This window comes from Dipodomys merriami, unplaced genomic scaffold (assembly GCF_024711535.1).
Source record: "Dipodomys merriami isolate MVZ:Mamm:240054 unplaced genomic scaffold, mDipMer1.0.p SCAF_78, whole genome shotgun sequence".
NCBI classification, from domain to species: domain Eukaryota; kingdom Metazoa; phylum Chordata; class Mammalia; order Rodentia; family Heteromyidae; genus Dipodomys; species Dipodomys merriami.
Genome location: NW_027206379.1, coordinates 1,017,024 through 1,030,741, shown reverse-complemented (window position 1 = coordinate 1,030,741; position 13,718 = coordinate 1,017,024). Strand labels below are relative to the sequence as shown.

General features: G+C 59.0%; 2 protein-coding genes across 4 annotated transcripts; one reads left to right on the top strand and one right to left on the bottom strand.

Moving 5' to 3' along the window:
- LOC138818618 (transmembrane protein 151A) lies at positions 1-4,429 on the bottom strand. 2 transcript variants are annotated; one of them, XM_070009595.1, is made up of 2 exons: positions 4,259-4,429; positions 1-2,290 (listed from the first exon to the last, which is right to left on the bottom strand). In XM_070009595.1, exons 1-2 carry the CDS (start codon positions 4,331-4,333, stop codon positions 959-961), a joined length of 1,407 nt encoding a protein of 468 aa, XP_069865696.1. In that variant the 5' UTR covers positions 4,334-4,429; the 3' UTR covers positions 1-958. The 2 variants fall into 2 exon arrangements, with proteins under 2 accessions (XP_069865696.1, XP_069865697.1); XM_070009596.1 differs by lacking the exon at positions 4,259-4,429 and adding an exon at positions 3,636-3,760.
- A 4,867-nt stretch (positions 4,430-9,296) lies between these two features.
- On the top strand, positions 9,297-13,274 carry LOC138818556 (protein YIF1A). 2 transcript variants are annotated; one of them, XM_070009449.1, is made up of 8 exons: positions 9,297-9,501; positions 10,130-10,341; positions 10,506-10,610; positions 10,757-10,835; positions 12,194-12,251; positions 12,401-12,556; positions 12,879-12,972; positions 13,066-13,274. In XM_070009449.1, exons 1-8 carry the CDS (start codon positions 9,471-9,473, stop codon positions 13,210-13,212), a joined length of 882 nt encoding a protein of 293 aa, XP_069865550.1. In that variant the 5' UTR covers positions 9,297-9,470; the 3' UTR covers positions 13,213-13,274. The 2 variants fall into 2 exon arrangements, with proteins under 2 accessions (XP_069865550.1, XP_069865551.1); XM_070009450.1 differs by lacking the exon at positions 9,297-9,501 and adding an exon at positions 9,784-10,028.
- Positions 13,275-13,718: the final 444 nt, after the last annotated feature.

Here is a 13,718-nt window from a genome sequence, read left to right as displayed (position 1 = left end):
TTTCATATATTTATTGAATCTGCATCTTCTCTGCCTCCTCCCTCCCCCGCCAGCCCCTGAGAGGGGGTGGAGCCCCAGTTGGAAGGGAAAGGAGGGACTCTTCTCTCCTCCCTGGGGAGGGGCTGTGTCCCCTAGCCAGGCTCCATGGATGGGAGTAGCAGGAGTTTCCAGGGAAGGCAAGGGCATCGTCCAAGAAGCCGTGGCCGGGGTCAGGCCCCTCGGATGCCCCTTGGCCCTAAGTCCCATGGATGGTCAGGAAGGTGAAAAGCAGAGAAACCTGGGGCGAGGGTGTGGGTCACGCCCGGGATGTGTGCATGGCGGACAGTGGCAGACAAGGACACGGAGAGGCAGGAACACCTAGGAAAGTGCTGGGGTGTTGGAGACTTTGGGTCTCAGGGGAGCTGGGGGGAAGGGAACAGTGTGGGTGGGGTGGGCAAAGCTATGTCCCAAGAACCAGGCTCCCAAGGAGGAGGCTGGACCAGAGGCTCGTGACCCCCTGGCACCTGGCAGGGCAGGGGTTAGGGCCGAGCTTCTGATCACCTGAGCCAGCTCCAGCTCGCCGGATCGGGACAGGCCAAACTAACCCATCTGTGTGTGCTTCTGAGTTGTTCAGGGCCCCAAAGTGGCCTCCAGGCAGCCTTCAGCTGCAGGTGACAGCCGTTCCCAGGACTCCCCGCGACCCCCACTCCATTTTTTCTGGACGCTTCTTCTCCTTTGCCAAGGGCAAGAGGGCCCCAAACCAGATCTCATGCCATCACAGCTCCGTCCCAGAGGAGCCCAGCTGGGGGGACAGTTCACAGGCTCCAACCTCACCCCAAGTAGCGTGTGTTAGCCTGGGGACCCCACCCCCACCCTCTGTGCGGCGCGGCGGGCTGCTCCCCCCCCACTCCCCCTCCACCCTCCCGTGTGTCTGGAAGGATCGCCCCGGGGCGGCGGGGGTTGGGGAGGCGGAGGGACGTCAGCGCGCGCCCTGCCCGTCCCCCCGGCAGCCGCTGTCCCCGTGCACGATGAGCACGGGGAAGTAGAGGGCGTCCTCGTAGCACGGGGGGCTTTCCAGGGGCTCCGTGTCCTCCCCGCGGCGGCCCAGCGGGCCCCCACTCAGGCTGCGGAAGACGCCCGGCGTGGCCCGGCCGCCGGCGCCTAGCGACAGGCGGCTGCGGCTGAAGGGCAGGCGGGGCCCGCTGGGCCGGGCCGGGGGCAGCGAGTTGCTGCTGACCGACCGGCGGCAGCGCTGGCAGCCGCGCAGGTAGGCGCCCGCGCCCGCGCCCATCACCACCGCCTCCGAGTAGCTGGGCACCAGCTGGCGGTTGGAGCAGATGTGCCACTCGAGCTCGGTGAAGTCCACCGTGGCCACGCGGGACAGGGGCGGCGCACTGGGCGCGGCGCCCGGCGGAGGCGAGCCGGCCCCGAACAGCTTCTCCACCTGGTAGTGGACGTGGGCCGTGCCGCAGGCGGCCACGACGCGCAGCGGCCACGACAGCGTGGCGGCCGACACGAGCCAGAAGACCCAGGCGCGCGCGTACCACGGCGGCCGGCGCGGGTCGGCGAAGACCAGCAGCGACTCGCGGAAGTCCACGTCCTTCAGGTGCATGCCCTCGCGCGCCTCCAGGTAGTCGTCCAGGCCCTCGTGGGCGCCGAAGAAGCGCGCGCGCTGCGTGAGGTACGACGCCTCGGCCTCGGCGCTGCCGAAGCTGAAGCACTTGGTGAAGCGCAGCCGCGTGGCCGCGTGCTCCGCCAGCCCCACCAGCTCCTTGGACACGTCGCGGACGCCGTGCGCCGAGTAGTCGAACTCGCCGCGCGCCGTGCGGCTGTCGGCGCGCTCGTGGTACACCTGCGTGGTGGTGTAGGCGTCGCCGTTGCGGTAGCGCGTGATCTGGCGCGTGCGCCGCACGTAGTGGTAGCTCGTGGCCTTCCACCACACGCACGGCGGCGCCTGCTGCAGCCGGCGGATCAGCGCCAGCACCGTGCCCGCGTCGGTGCGCGGCGCCTGGCACGACCGCACGTGGCAGTGCCAGCACTCGGCCAGGTAGAGGAGGTAGAGGAGGGAGACGAAGGCCAGCGGGATGTACAGGTAGCCATCGGAGCAGGGGCTGGCCGGGTAGGTGGGGGGTGGGCCCCCGGCCCCGCGCGCCAAGGCCGCCTCCGGGCCCAGCACCAGCCGCGGCACGGTGGTCAGGCGGCACCAGGCCACCACGGCCCCGCAGGCGTGGATGAGCAGCGTGAGCAGCAGGCACTTCCAGTGCGACTCGCGGCACAGGGAGCTCCCCAGGGTCGGCTTCAGGGGCCGCTGCTGCAGGGGGTGGCAGAGAGAGGGGACCGCGGTGAGGACGGGGCCGCTGAAGGACCTGGTGCCCCGCGGAAACTGGGGTCAACAGGGCCCGAGGCACCGAGCCTCTCGTTGCTAGCCATAGCTCCGAGTGATGCCACCCACCCCAAGCCCACCCTCCACCCACATGCCCTGCCGTCTCTCAGGACACAGAGACCCATCCCCACCAGAGGACAGCACCTGCACCTAGCTCCTGAGAAACTGAGCTCTGGTGCTTCCTGATTTGCTGCGCCAAATGGGCCATGTCCCCACCGTCTCTGGATGGAATCTCCTGATCCTTGCTGTGGTCTGGGAGGCCAGGGAGGGGAGAGGCCCAAGAGTTGGACCACAGGGGCTTTAAGGAGCTGGAGCCAGGCTGCCCAGGGCCCAGTGCCGGCTCCTGCATGACAGTGACTTGGGCAGTTTGAGGAAACTCCCAGTTTCCTCACCTGTACCCTGCATGGTTGTGTGGGAGGCTCTGGCCCTGGGAATAAACATCTTATGCTTGCCCTCTGGCCCCTTGTTCCACTATGGACAACAGGAGACTTGGGAGACACTGCGAAGTCAGTGGAAAAGGGGGAGCGCTGGGCGCGGAGGTGTGAGTCTTGGGATGGGGAGCAGATGGAGGGCCACCCTCCCCTCCCCATCTGTGCTGTGCAGGGGGGGGCACACAGCTGCTGGGCAGCCGGGCCACTCTCTGGCCCAGAGGACTTGGCACACCCTCCGTGGCAGGGCCGCTAGCCCTGCCTCTTCACCCTCTTATGTCTATGGGGAGAGAAGAGAGTGGGAAGAAAGAGGGAAGGGAAGGGTGCGTGGGGGAGGGGAGGTGGTAAAAACAGTAGAGATAGCTAAGAGGCCATTTTCTCTTATCCAGTCCCACCAGGCCTTGAAGGGCTCAAGAAGAGAAGACCTTGTCCAAGGTGCTACCCAGACCCCAGAGGAACACAGGGGTCCTCCAAACCGCAGGTGTACCCAACCACCGATCCCCGCCCCCAACACACCAGCACACTGCCTGCTCATCAGAGAGGCACTTGACCCTGCCCCGTCCCAGGAGCACAAGCCTTTACACCATAAGGTGTGTGCATGCACGCGTGTGCGCACACACGCACCTCCATATTACATCTTCCTGAAGCCCGGAGACACACCTGACTCTCACCTGACCCGTGCACACTCCCCAGGCTGACAGCAACCAGACACCCACGTCCACAGCATCCATGACAGAACACACAGGCATGTGCGCACACACACGCACGCGCGCGCGCGCACACACACACACACACACACACCACTTGGGTGAAGACCCAAGCCAAGGAATCTGCTAGAGCCTCACCTGAGGTGAGGTTCCCAAGGTGGGGAACACACAGGCCCGCATTCTCACACACACCTCACACAGGCCCCCTCACTACCCTGCGACACAGAGCCCCACAGCCCTGCAGATCTCCCCAGCGACGGCTGAGGAGGGGTCGGGGGGGGGGTGCCAACCCGCGGTGAGCCAGCAGTCCTCACCTGGAGGCCGCCCCGCCCTCCGCCCTCCGCCCTCCCCCACCCCGGGCCCTCCGCCGCCGCCGCCGCCGCCGCCGCCGCCGCTGCTGCATTGCAGGCACCGCCCGCACCTCGTGAGGGCCGGGCCGGGGGCTTCACCCCGCCGCCCCGGGCGTGGGGGGGGGCGGCATCCCGGAACGGGGCCGCGTGGGGGCCGGGCTCTGACGTCACCGGACGGCCGGGGATGGCTGGGGGAGGGGAGCGGAGGGGGCAGGATCGCCCCCACATCTCTAGCCAGCCGCCCCATCCCCTGCCCCACGCGGGTCCCCGGGTTCGGGCCCCCGGCCAGAAGGCGGGCTCCCAATGACGTCATTGCCATAGGGGCGACGGCCGGGACCCCTCGCGGGGGTCGCCCCCTCCCCTCGTCCGCTGCGCCCCACTCCGGCCCCGTCCCGCGGCGCCCGCCGGTACCTCCTCCCGCAGCGGCTCGCCGTCCGGGATGAGCGCGGGCGCCTCCCCGCCGTCCACGCCGCCGCCCTCGGGCATGGTGTCCTGGCTGCTCGGACGGCCCCGGCCCGGGCCCGGGGCATGATAGGGGGGACGCGGAGGGCTGCGGCGCGGCCCCGAAGGGCGTCCGCTCGGCTCGGCGGCCGCGGAGGAGTGCGCCCAGCCCCAGCCCCGGCGCGGCGGCGGCGTTGGCGGCCGCGGTGCCCGGCGCCCCGCCCTCCGCTGACCCCGCCCCCGCGGCACCGGCGGCGCCGCCGGCCGCGCCTGGCACCGCGGGGGCCCCGCCCCGGAGCGCTCGGCCCCGGCCGCCCGCGGGACACCGAGGCGACCCCCCCGCCGCCCTCGCCCCGGCGCCCTTGGGTGAGTCCTGGCTCTTCCCGCGGTGCCACAGGGTGAACGCCCAGGTGGGCGGCGCCGGCCCGGCCCCATCTCTAAGGGCTGGGCCCAGAGCCAGCCCCCCCCCAGCCCCGCACCCTACCCCAAACACCGGGGCTGGGCTCGCCGAGGGAAGGCAGGCTGGGGCCAGGACACAGGGGGAATCCAACTCTGCATAACCTTTGACCCTTACCCCCAACTCGGTGTTTCCATCTGAGAGCTGGTGATGGACAAAGATGTTGGGTTCAGTTCTCAAACCCAGGAAGGCCGCGCAGGAGAACGGGATCTGACCAGCGTGGATGAGTCCTCTCCAAGGAACCCAAGGCTCCAGGACCGACCCCTCCTTGGACCTGGGTCTGGGTTTTATCCCAAAAGGCAACTCAAAGACCATTTGGTTTAATATGGTATAACAGTTACAGAGAGGACAGCACCAGCCCTGGGTTTCGTCTGTTATTTGTTTTTATTTATTGAGTGTCTTCACTATGTAACTACTGTGGTTGGCACTGGGAAAACATATGGGCCCTGTGTTTTATCTGGTTAGAGTCCAGGCTGTACTTGCCACCCCGTCAAGTTAGGCCCAAGACTCCACTCCTTGTTCGTTTGTTTGCTGCTTCTGGGCCTGGGCACTGTCACTGAGCTCCTTTTGCTCAAGGCTGGCATTTTACCATTTGAGCCACAGCGCCACTTCCAGCTTTTTCTGTGATTTAATTGGCAATAAGAGTCTCAGACTTTCCTGCCTGGGCTGGCTTCCAATCAGGATCTTCAGATCTCAGTGTTTCTTGACTAGCTAGGATTACAGAAGTGAGCCACCAGCACCAGGAATGCTCCTTTTATTAATCTTAAAACTGACTCTTAAAAAAAAAAAAAAGCTGTGGCTCAAGTGATAGAGTGCTATCCTTGAGCAGAAGAAGCTCAGGGATAAGCCGGGCGCCGGTGGCTCAAGCCTGTAATCTTAGCTACTTAGGAGGCTGAGATCTGAGGACCACAGTTCAAAGCCACAGTTCAAAGCCAGCCTGCCAGGAAATGAGACTCTTTTTTTTTTTTTTTTTTGGGTCCGGTCGTGGGGCCTGAACTCTGGGCCTGGGCGCTGTCCCTCAGCCCTTCACCTCAAGGCTAGCGTTCTACCACTTGAGCCACAGTGCCACTTGCGGCTTTTTTCTTTTTGCTTACGTGGTGCTGAGGAATCGAACCCAGGGCCTCAGGCATGCAAGGCAAGTGCTCTACCACTGAGCCACCTTCCCAGCCCCGAGACTCTTATCTCCAATAAACCACTAGAAAGCCAGAAGTGGTGCTGTGGCTCAAGTGGTAGAGCGCTTGCCTTGAGCTGAAGAGCGCAAGGACAGCGCCGAAGCCCAGAGTTCAAGCCTCACGACCGACCAAAAAATAAAAAAAGATGCTCAGGAACAGCACCCAGGCCCTGAGTTCAAGCCTGAGGACATGAAAACAAAATTGAAATGAACTCCAGGAAATGGAAATAAGAGGGATTTTCTTCATTGTTTTTGTTTGTTTTGTTTTTCTTTTTGTTTATCTGTCTTTGGGAGGGCAAGGGGGGTCACAGAAATAGAGGGATGGTGGGTGGACAAATGCAGCAGTGGTACTCACTAGACATTATGTTGAAAATGAACTATATATAGTAGGGCTGGGAATGTGGCTTAGTGGAAGATTGCTTCCCTTGCATGCATGAAACCCTGGGTTCAATTCCTCAGTACCACATACACAGAAAAAGCCAGAAGAGGTGCTATGGCTCAAATGGTAGAGTGCTAGCCTTGAGCAAAAGAAGCTCAGGGACGGTGCCCAGGCCCTGAGTTCAAGCCCCAGGACTGGCAAAAAGAAAAAAGAAAATGAACTATACAACTTATGGGTAGGGATGGGAGCAAAAAACTGGGAGAAGAGTGAGGGAAGGGGTGATATTGTCCAAAAGAAATGCACTCTTATGCAACTATAAGCTCTCTGTACATCTTTTGTTGTTTGTGGGGCTTGAACTTTGGGCCTGGACGCTGTCCCTGAGCTCTTTAGCTCAAGGTGAGCACTCTACCACTTGAGCCACAGTGCCACTTCCCATTTTCTGAGTGGTTTATATAGGTAAGAATCTCAGTCTTTCCTGCCCAGGCTGGCTTCGAAACACTATCCTCAGATCTCAGCCTCCTGAGTAGCTAGGATTACAGGCGTGAGCCACCAGTGTCTGGCTGTACATCACCTTTATTTTTTTTTGACTTAAAATACTTTTTTTTTAAATTGTGAAAATACCATACAGAGGGGTTACAATTACATGGGGAAGATAGTGAGTACATTTCTTTTTTTGGGGGGGGGGGTCTGGTCCTGGGGCCTGAACTCTGGGCCTGGGTGCTGTCCCTCAGCTCTTCAGCTCAAGGCTAGCGCTCTACCACTTGAGCCACAGCGCCACTTCCAGCTTTTTTCTTTTTTCTTGTGTGGTGCTGAGGAATCGAACCCAGGGCCTTATGCATGCAAGGCAAGCGCTCTACCACTGAGCCACCTTCCCAGCCCGTGAGTACATTTCTTATCAAGCATTGTTGCCTCCTTTGTTTCCCCTACCATCCCTTCCCCTCTCCATCCCCCTAACCCCCCCAAGTTCGTTTTTTGACATAACTTCTTTTTTTTGGGGGGGGGTCCGGTCGTGGGGCCTGAACTCTGGGCCTGGGCGCTGTCCCTCAGCTCTTCAGCTCAAGGCTAGCGCCATTTCCGGCTTTTTTCTTTTTGCTTATGTGGTGCTAAGGAATTGAACCCAGAGCCTCATGCATGCAAGGCAAGTGCTTTACCACTGAGCCACCTTTCCAGCCCTTGACATAACTTCTTTTTTTTTTTTTGTCGGTCATGGGGCTTGAACTCTGGGCCTGGGCACTGTCCTTTAGCTCTTCAGCTCAAGGCGAGTGCTCTACCACTTGAGCTACAGCGCCACTTCCGGTTTTCTGGTGGTTTATTGGAGATAGGAGTCTCACAGTCTTTCTTGCCCGGGCTGGCTTTGAACCGTGATCCTCAGATCTCAGCCTCCTGAGTAGCTAGGATTACAGGCGTGAGCCATCAGCGCCCAGCCCTTGACATAACTTCTTGTACATCTCATTGTTGTAATGGGTCCACCTGTAACCCAATTTAAACAATTTGTTTTTTCCCTTCCCCTCCACAAATTATATCAACATCAAACACAGTGAAAGCAGGGCTTATACGATGGGGGAGTGTACATCACCTTTATAGTAACAATTTTAAAAACAAAAGTATTCCTTATAAACAAAAATTTATTTTGTGCTAGAACTGGGGCTCAGGGCATGGGTCCTGTCCCTTCAGTGCTACCACTGAAGCCACAGCTCCATTTCTGGCTTTTTGTTCTTTAATTGGAGCTAAGTCTTTCTTATCTCTAGTTAATTGGAGATAAGAGACTTTCCTATTTGGGCTGGCTTTGAACCAATCCTCAAATCTCAGCCTTAGGAGTGGCTAGGATTACAGACTTGACCAGTTGGTCTAGCTTTAGAATAGTGACTATGAGGGGGAGGTCATTCCAAGCAGAGAGAACTGTCAAAGGCACAGTGGTCGGGTCATGTGCTCAAAGTGTGAGGAATAGGAAGCAGGAAGGACCTGCGGAACAGGACGATCAGTTGAAGTACGTGGTCTCTGCGAGGCCTGTGAAGACCTAAAGTCCGCTCTAGAAAGTAGCGCCTGAAGGACTTTGCGAGGGAGCCTTGAAGACAGATTCTGGGGGGTAGGGTGGAAGGTGAGAGATGGTTCTGACTAGAACCTGGATGGAGGAAAAGGAAGCCTGGGATTAGGAGTGAGGCTGGGGGCTTCATTTCGGGAAGATCACTGGAGCAGCGGTGACGCAGCAGTCAGTTACGGCTGCCGTTTCAGGAGATGCATCAGGCTCTAAACCGGCTGGGCCGCCAGAGAGTCGACAGGAAAGCCACGGTGCAAGATCCTGCCCCATGTATACCACTCAGCACTTGGGATCTTCTGGGTCTGCACGCGCTGGCCAGTATCGCGACCCCAGTCCCTCCCGCACGGGCCGCGCGCGCGGGTCTGCAGGACGTAGGCGGATACTGGACATTTTCAGCACCCGAAAAAGCGGACAGCACCCGCTTCGCCAGGAGCGAGAGGCGGGGGGCGGAGTCAGCGTTCGGAGAACTCGGGGCCGCGCGGTCACGGCCCGGACCGGCTCCCACTAGGGGTCCCTGGCGGGCCGCGACTCCGCTCCAGGATTGGGTGAAATGGGAGACGAGAGAGGAAATGGGAGGAGGGAGAGGAAGGGCCAGGAGCCCCGAAAGCGCGGATTGGACAGCCCGAACGCCCCACTCCTCTTGAAGGACATTCCACGACCGAAGCGCCGAGCCTGGTTCCCTCTGCAGCTCTCAGTTCTCTCGCCGAGTCTTTTGCTGTAGTCGTGGCAGGGCGAGAGTCAAGTGGCCCACTGCGCAGACACGGAAATAACTCCCAACACCGTCCCACCTATCAGCTTCCCCTGCCTCGAATTAGCACATTCCTTGTCCAATCAGAGATCAGTTTGAATAGCTCCGCCTGTTCGCCTTCCGGAAGTTACGACTGTCAAATCCGCGTTGGCGAGAGCTCGCCATTAGCCAATTAGAAGAGGGAAAGGCTGAACCGTTGCCTCGGGAAAGCCAATGGCAGGCGGCAGAGGATGACGTCGCGGACATGGCGGCCACAACCGGCCAGCCGGGGGACGTGTCGGGCTGCCCGGTAACTTCGATCCGTGCGCGGGGAGAGGAGCGGCCGTCTGATTAGTATTTGCACTCACGAGGCAGCGCAGCGGCTCTTGGGGAGAGTGAGCGTCGCGACCATGGCTTATCACTCGGGTTACGGAGCCCACGGTGCGTGAGGTGCGGGGTGGACGGGGTGCGGCCCGGCCTGTGGGACCAGAGTCGGCGGCGCGGTTCTCTCACCCGGCTGGAGAGGGGCGACCGTGACCGCTGTCCAGGGCGGGGTTGTCACTCGGGCTCTGGCCCCGCGAAGCTGCCACGCGTCTCGGACTTCGCCCTTCCTGGCCAGAACCGAGATTGACAGCTGGGATCTCCGTGTCCAACCTGGGCACGGACGGGTCTCATCTCCAGAGCTGCCTTTCCCCCTGTCGCGACCCTGGCAGCGACCCAGACCCTGCTCAAGGCCTCCAGTAGCCAGCCGTCGTCTTTCTTACCCTTGTTTAAGCAGGGACACATTTCTAATTATTTCCACTTAGCCACCTACTCACTCTCCACAGTTCGGCTTAGAGATCAGTCCCCCTTGAGAGGCCACCCAGGAACCCCAGATAGGCAGCCCTTCTTTTGTCTGCATATCATAAAGGATTTCTGGAAAGAAGATTGTCCCTCTTCCAGCCTGGCTTTCCTTCACTGATCGTTTGGTAGGCCCAGAACCTATGCATAGCTGCTTTTCCAGGAAAAGAAGTGGTTTGTGCGGTTGTTGGGTATTTCTGTCATTACCTTGATACCTCTACATTCACAGGTTCCAAGCACAGAGCCCGAACAGCTCCAGATCCTCCTCCTCTCTTTGATGACACAAGTGGTGGTTATTCCAACCAGCTAGGGGGATATCCAGCCCCAAGAGCCGATGTGGCGTTCAATGTCAACCACTTGCTCGGGGATCCAATGGCTAACATGGCTGTGGCTTACGGCAGTTCCATTGCATCCCATGGGAAGGACATGGTGCACAAGGAGGTGTGGTCTGCCCCCAGGGAAAGGGTGGCAGGATTTCTGGCTAGGGCTGGAGTCTCAGGGAATTCCACCTGATTCTCCAGTTAGCCCTCCGGGAGGGAGCACCTAGAGGAGTATCTTGACACTGTGCATGCAGCTTGCCCCCAGCCTCCTCTTTTCCCTTCCAGCTGCACCGTTTTGTGTCTGTGAACAAACTCAAGTATTTTTTCGCCGTGGACACAGCCTATGTGGCCAAGAAGCTAGGGCTACTGGTCTTCCCTTACACACACCAGGTGAGCTTCCTGTCAGATGAGGTGAGCTGACAGGTCTCCCTTGTCCCTTTTCCCACTCATATCCTAGCACCCAGACCTCAGCCTCTTTTCTCTCCTTTTTTTCCCTCCTCTGTTCCTGCTAACCTGGCCGCCTCTGCTACTGCCAGAACTGGGAAGTGCAGTACAGTCGAGACATGCCTCTGCCTCCGCGGCAAGACCTCAATGCCCCTGATCTCTATATTCCCAGTGAGTCCCTGGTCTGGGATGGGGACATTGCGGGGGGTGGTTGTCGGGAGGGGACCTTTGCCTTGAGCCACGATCAGGAAGAGACTCCATGGTGGATCCAAATAGACCTGGTGCTTTTCATGTGCACTGGTTGTTAGACACCAGGCAGACCAAATCACCAATAAAGGAAAGAACTTCCTGGATGTACCTTCAGTGTCCCTACATCATTCTTTTGTGACCTTATTTGGACCAAGTCCTTCTTTACCTTGCTACCTCTTCAGCTGGGGCATTTTAGGTTGGTTCTTGCATACTTCATTAAGGTAGGACTCACAGGGAGGTGATGGGTGTCCTAGCACAGGAAGCTGCTGGCCTTGTTAGGGTCTGTCTTGTGAGGCCTGCTTCGGCACCCCCACACCCTACTGCTGTGGCACCTCTCTCCAGCCTCAGGGAGGGTGGTCTGCCCAGGTTCTTCCATCATTCATTCATGAGCCCTTTGTAGCCACTGTGTGAGGATGGTCCTGGCTTTCCCATGCTGTATGTTGTAGCCAAGTCTGAGACTTCACTAACATAGCTAACAGGTGGCAGAGTCAGCTTCCTGATTTTTTTTTTTTTTTTTGGCCAGTCCCTGAGCTTCTTTTGTTCAAGGCTAGCACTGTACCACTTGAGCCACAGAACCACTTCTGGCTTTTTCTGTGTATGTGATACTGAGGAATCGAACCCAGGGTTTCATATAGGCTAGGCAAGCACTCTGCCACTAAGCCACATTTTAGACACTGTGCCCTCTGGTAGATGCATCAGTCTGTTTCACAGGTGTGTGACGTGTGTGTGGGGGGGTGGGGGGTGGAGGGATTAAATCCCTGCTGCAGTCCAGCTCCCACTGGTACTGAGCTTATGAAAACTACTTAAACTTGGAGTTCACCACAGCCAGTGTGGCCAGATTTAGAGTTGCTGGCTTCGGGGACATCAGCTCCAGAGTTCTGGACTCTGGCTTGTCCACTGAACTTTCTTTTTTGTTTTTGTCCTAGTCTTGTTAGCAATCAGGTTGGTTCCTGTGTAGGATGAGCAATGGCCTTGGCTCACGGTGCAGTTTCTGAGACCCAGCAGGAAGCTCTGATAAGGTTCCTAGCACAGGGGCAGAGGGCGGGGTGGGTTGAGGCAGCTAGTAGTCTTGGACAATGGATCAGGTGGCATGTAGCCAGAGAGGACAGATAGGATTCGTATATCCCAGGCAAGGTCCTTGGGAGCAGAGTGTAGAAGTTAGGCCTATGTTGGAACTATGCGGGGAGGGAAGGGAAGTCCGGGGGTAGCTGGGGTGTCAGTGGCCCTGATTGCCTGGCAAGGGGAAGCCAGGCTGATTATCTCCCTGTGACTCTTGGCAGCAATGGCCTTCATCACCTATGTACTGCTGGCTGGAATGGCACTGGGCATTCAGAAAAGGTCAGTACCTCCCTGTCCACTCCCTCCTGCTTTTAGCTCCTCACCTCCCTAGGGAATCCAGGGCAAGCTCCGTTCACCCTGCTGCCTGGCCGCTCACCTCTCCCCGGCCACGGGATGGCTGGTTCTGACCTGTCCTTTCACCACCACAGGTTCTCACCCGAGGTGCTGGGCCTGTTTGCCAGCACAGCACTGGTGTGGATGGTGATGGAGGTGCTGGCCTTGCTCCTGGGCCTCTACCTGGCCACTGTGCGCAGCGACCTGAGCGCCTTCCACCTGCTGGCCTACAGTGGGTACAAATATGTGGGGTGAGTGCTGTGGTACGGGGGCAGGGCCCTGCTACCCTGCAGCCTCTCCTCCCCCGCCACCTCCCACCTCAGCCTCTAGCGCTACTGTTAGAGGGCTGGTTGTTTCCAGCAGTCTCTGTGACCTTCGGGAGATTGTGGATGTGTGACAGTCACCCGAGGAGAAATCCCTGTCCTGGGGTTGAGTCCTGGCTTTGTGCCTCTGGGGACAGCTAGGGAGAGAAGGGCCATGGCCATGGGTGGCATGGAGGCTGCCCCAGACCTGGAAGGTGGGGGTGTCCTCAGGCCTGGGCCCTGGGCTCACAGCCTGACCCTCCTCTCACAGAATGATCCTCAGTGTGCTCACGGGGCTGCTGTTCGGCAGTGATGGCTACTATGTGGCCCTGGCCTGGACCTCCTCTGCGCTCATGTACTTCATCGTGAGTCTGGGCTGCCCCTCCCACCTCACCGGGGGCGGAACTGGACAAGGCCTGCCCCCCTCCCCCCCCAGCCTCAGAGCTCCTTTCTTCTAGGTGCGCTCCTTGCGGACAGCAGCCCTGGGCTCTGATGACATGGGGGGCCCAGCCCCTCGGCAACGTCTCCAACTCTACCTGACACTGGGAGCCGCAGCCTTTCAGCCCCTCATCATATACTGGCTGACTTTCCAATTGGTCCGGTGACCCTTGGCCCCAGATAGCACTGATTTTTCTATACATTGAAGATTTGGATTTGGTTTCCTTGACTTGTTTGGACTCCTTTTCCTGGGACCTGTGGCGGGGGTTGGAGACACCTCTGAGGCTGTGCATTGCTCAGAGCATCTGGTTTGGAGACATCTAGGAGGAAAGTGGGCCTGGGGAGGACTTCCTGGAGATGGTGACCTTGATATTGCCTTGAAAGGCAAATGGAGCAGGGAGCTGGTGGCTCAGGCCTATAATCCTAGTTACTCAGGATCTTAGGATCTCGGTTCAAAGCCAGCCCAGGCAGGAAAGGCCATGAGACTCATCGCCAAAAAACCAAAAGTGGTTCTGTGGCTCAAGTAGTAGAACACTAGCCTTGAGCTGAAGAGCTGAGGGACAGCGCCCAGGCCCAGAGTTCAAGCCCCACAACCAACAGAAAAAAAAAAAAAAAAAAAAAGCCAAATAGAAGCATTTCACAGCCTGTTCTGAGCCCTGTTGCGGCCAGCTTC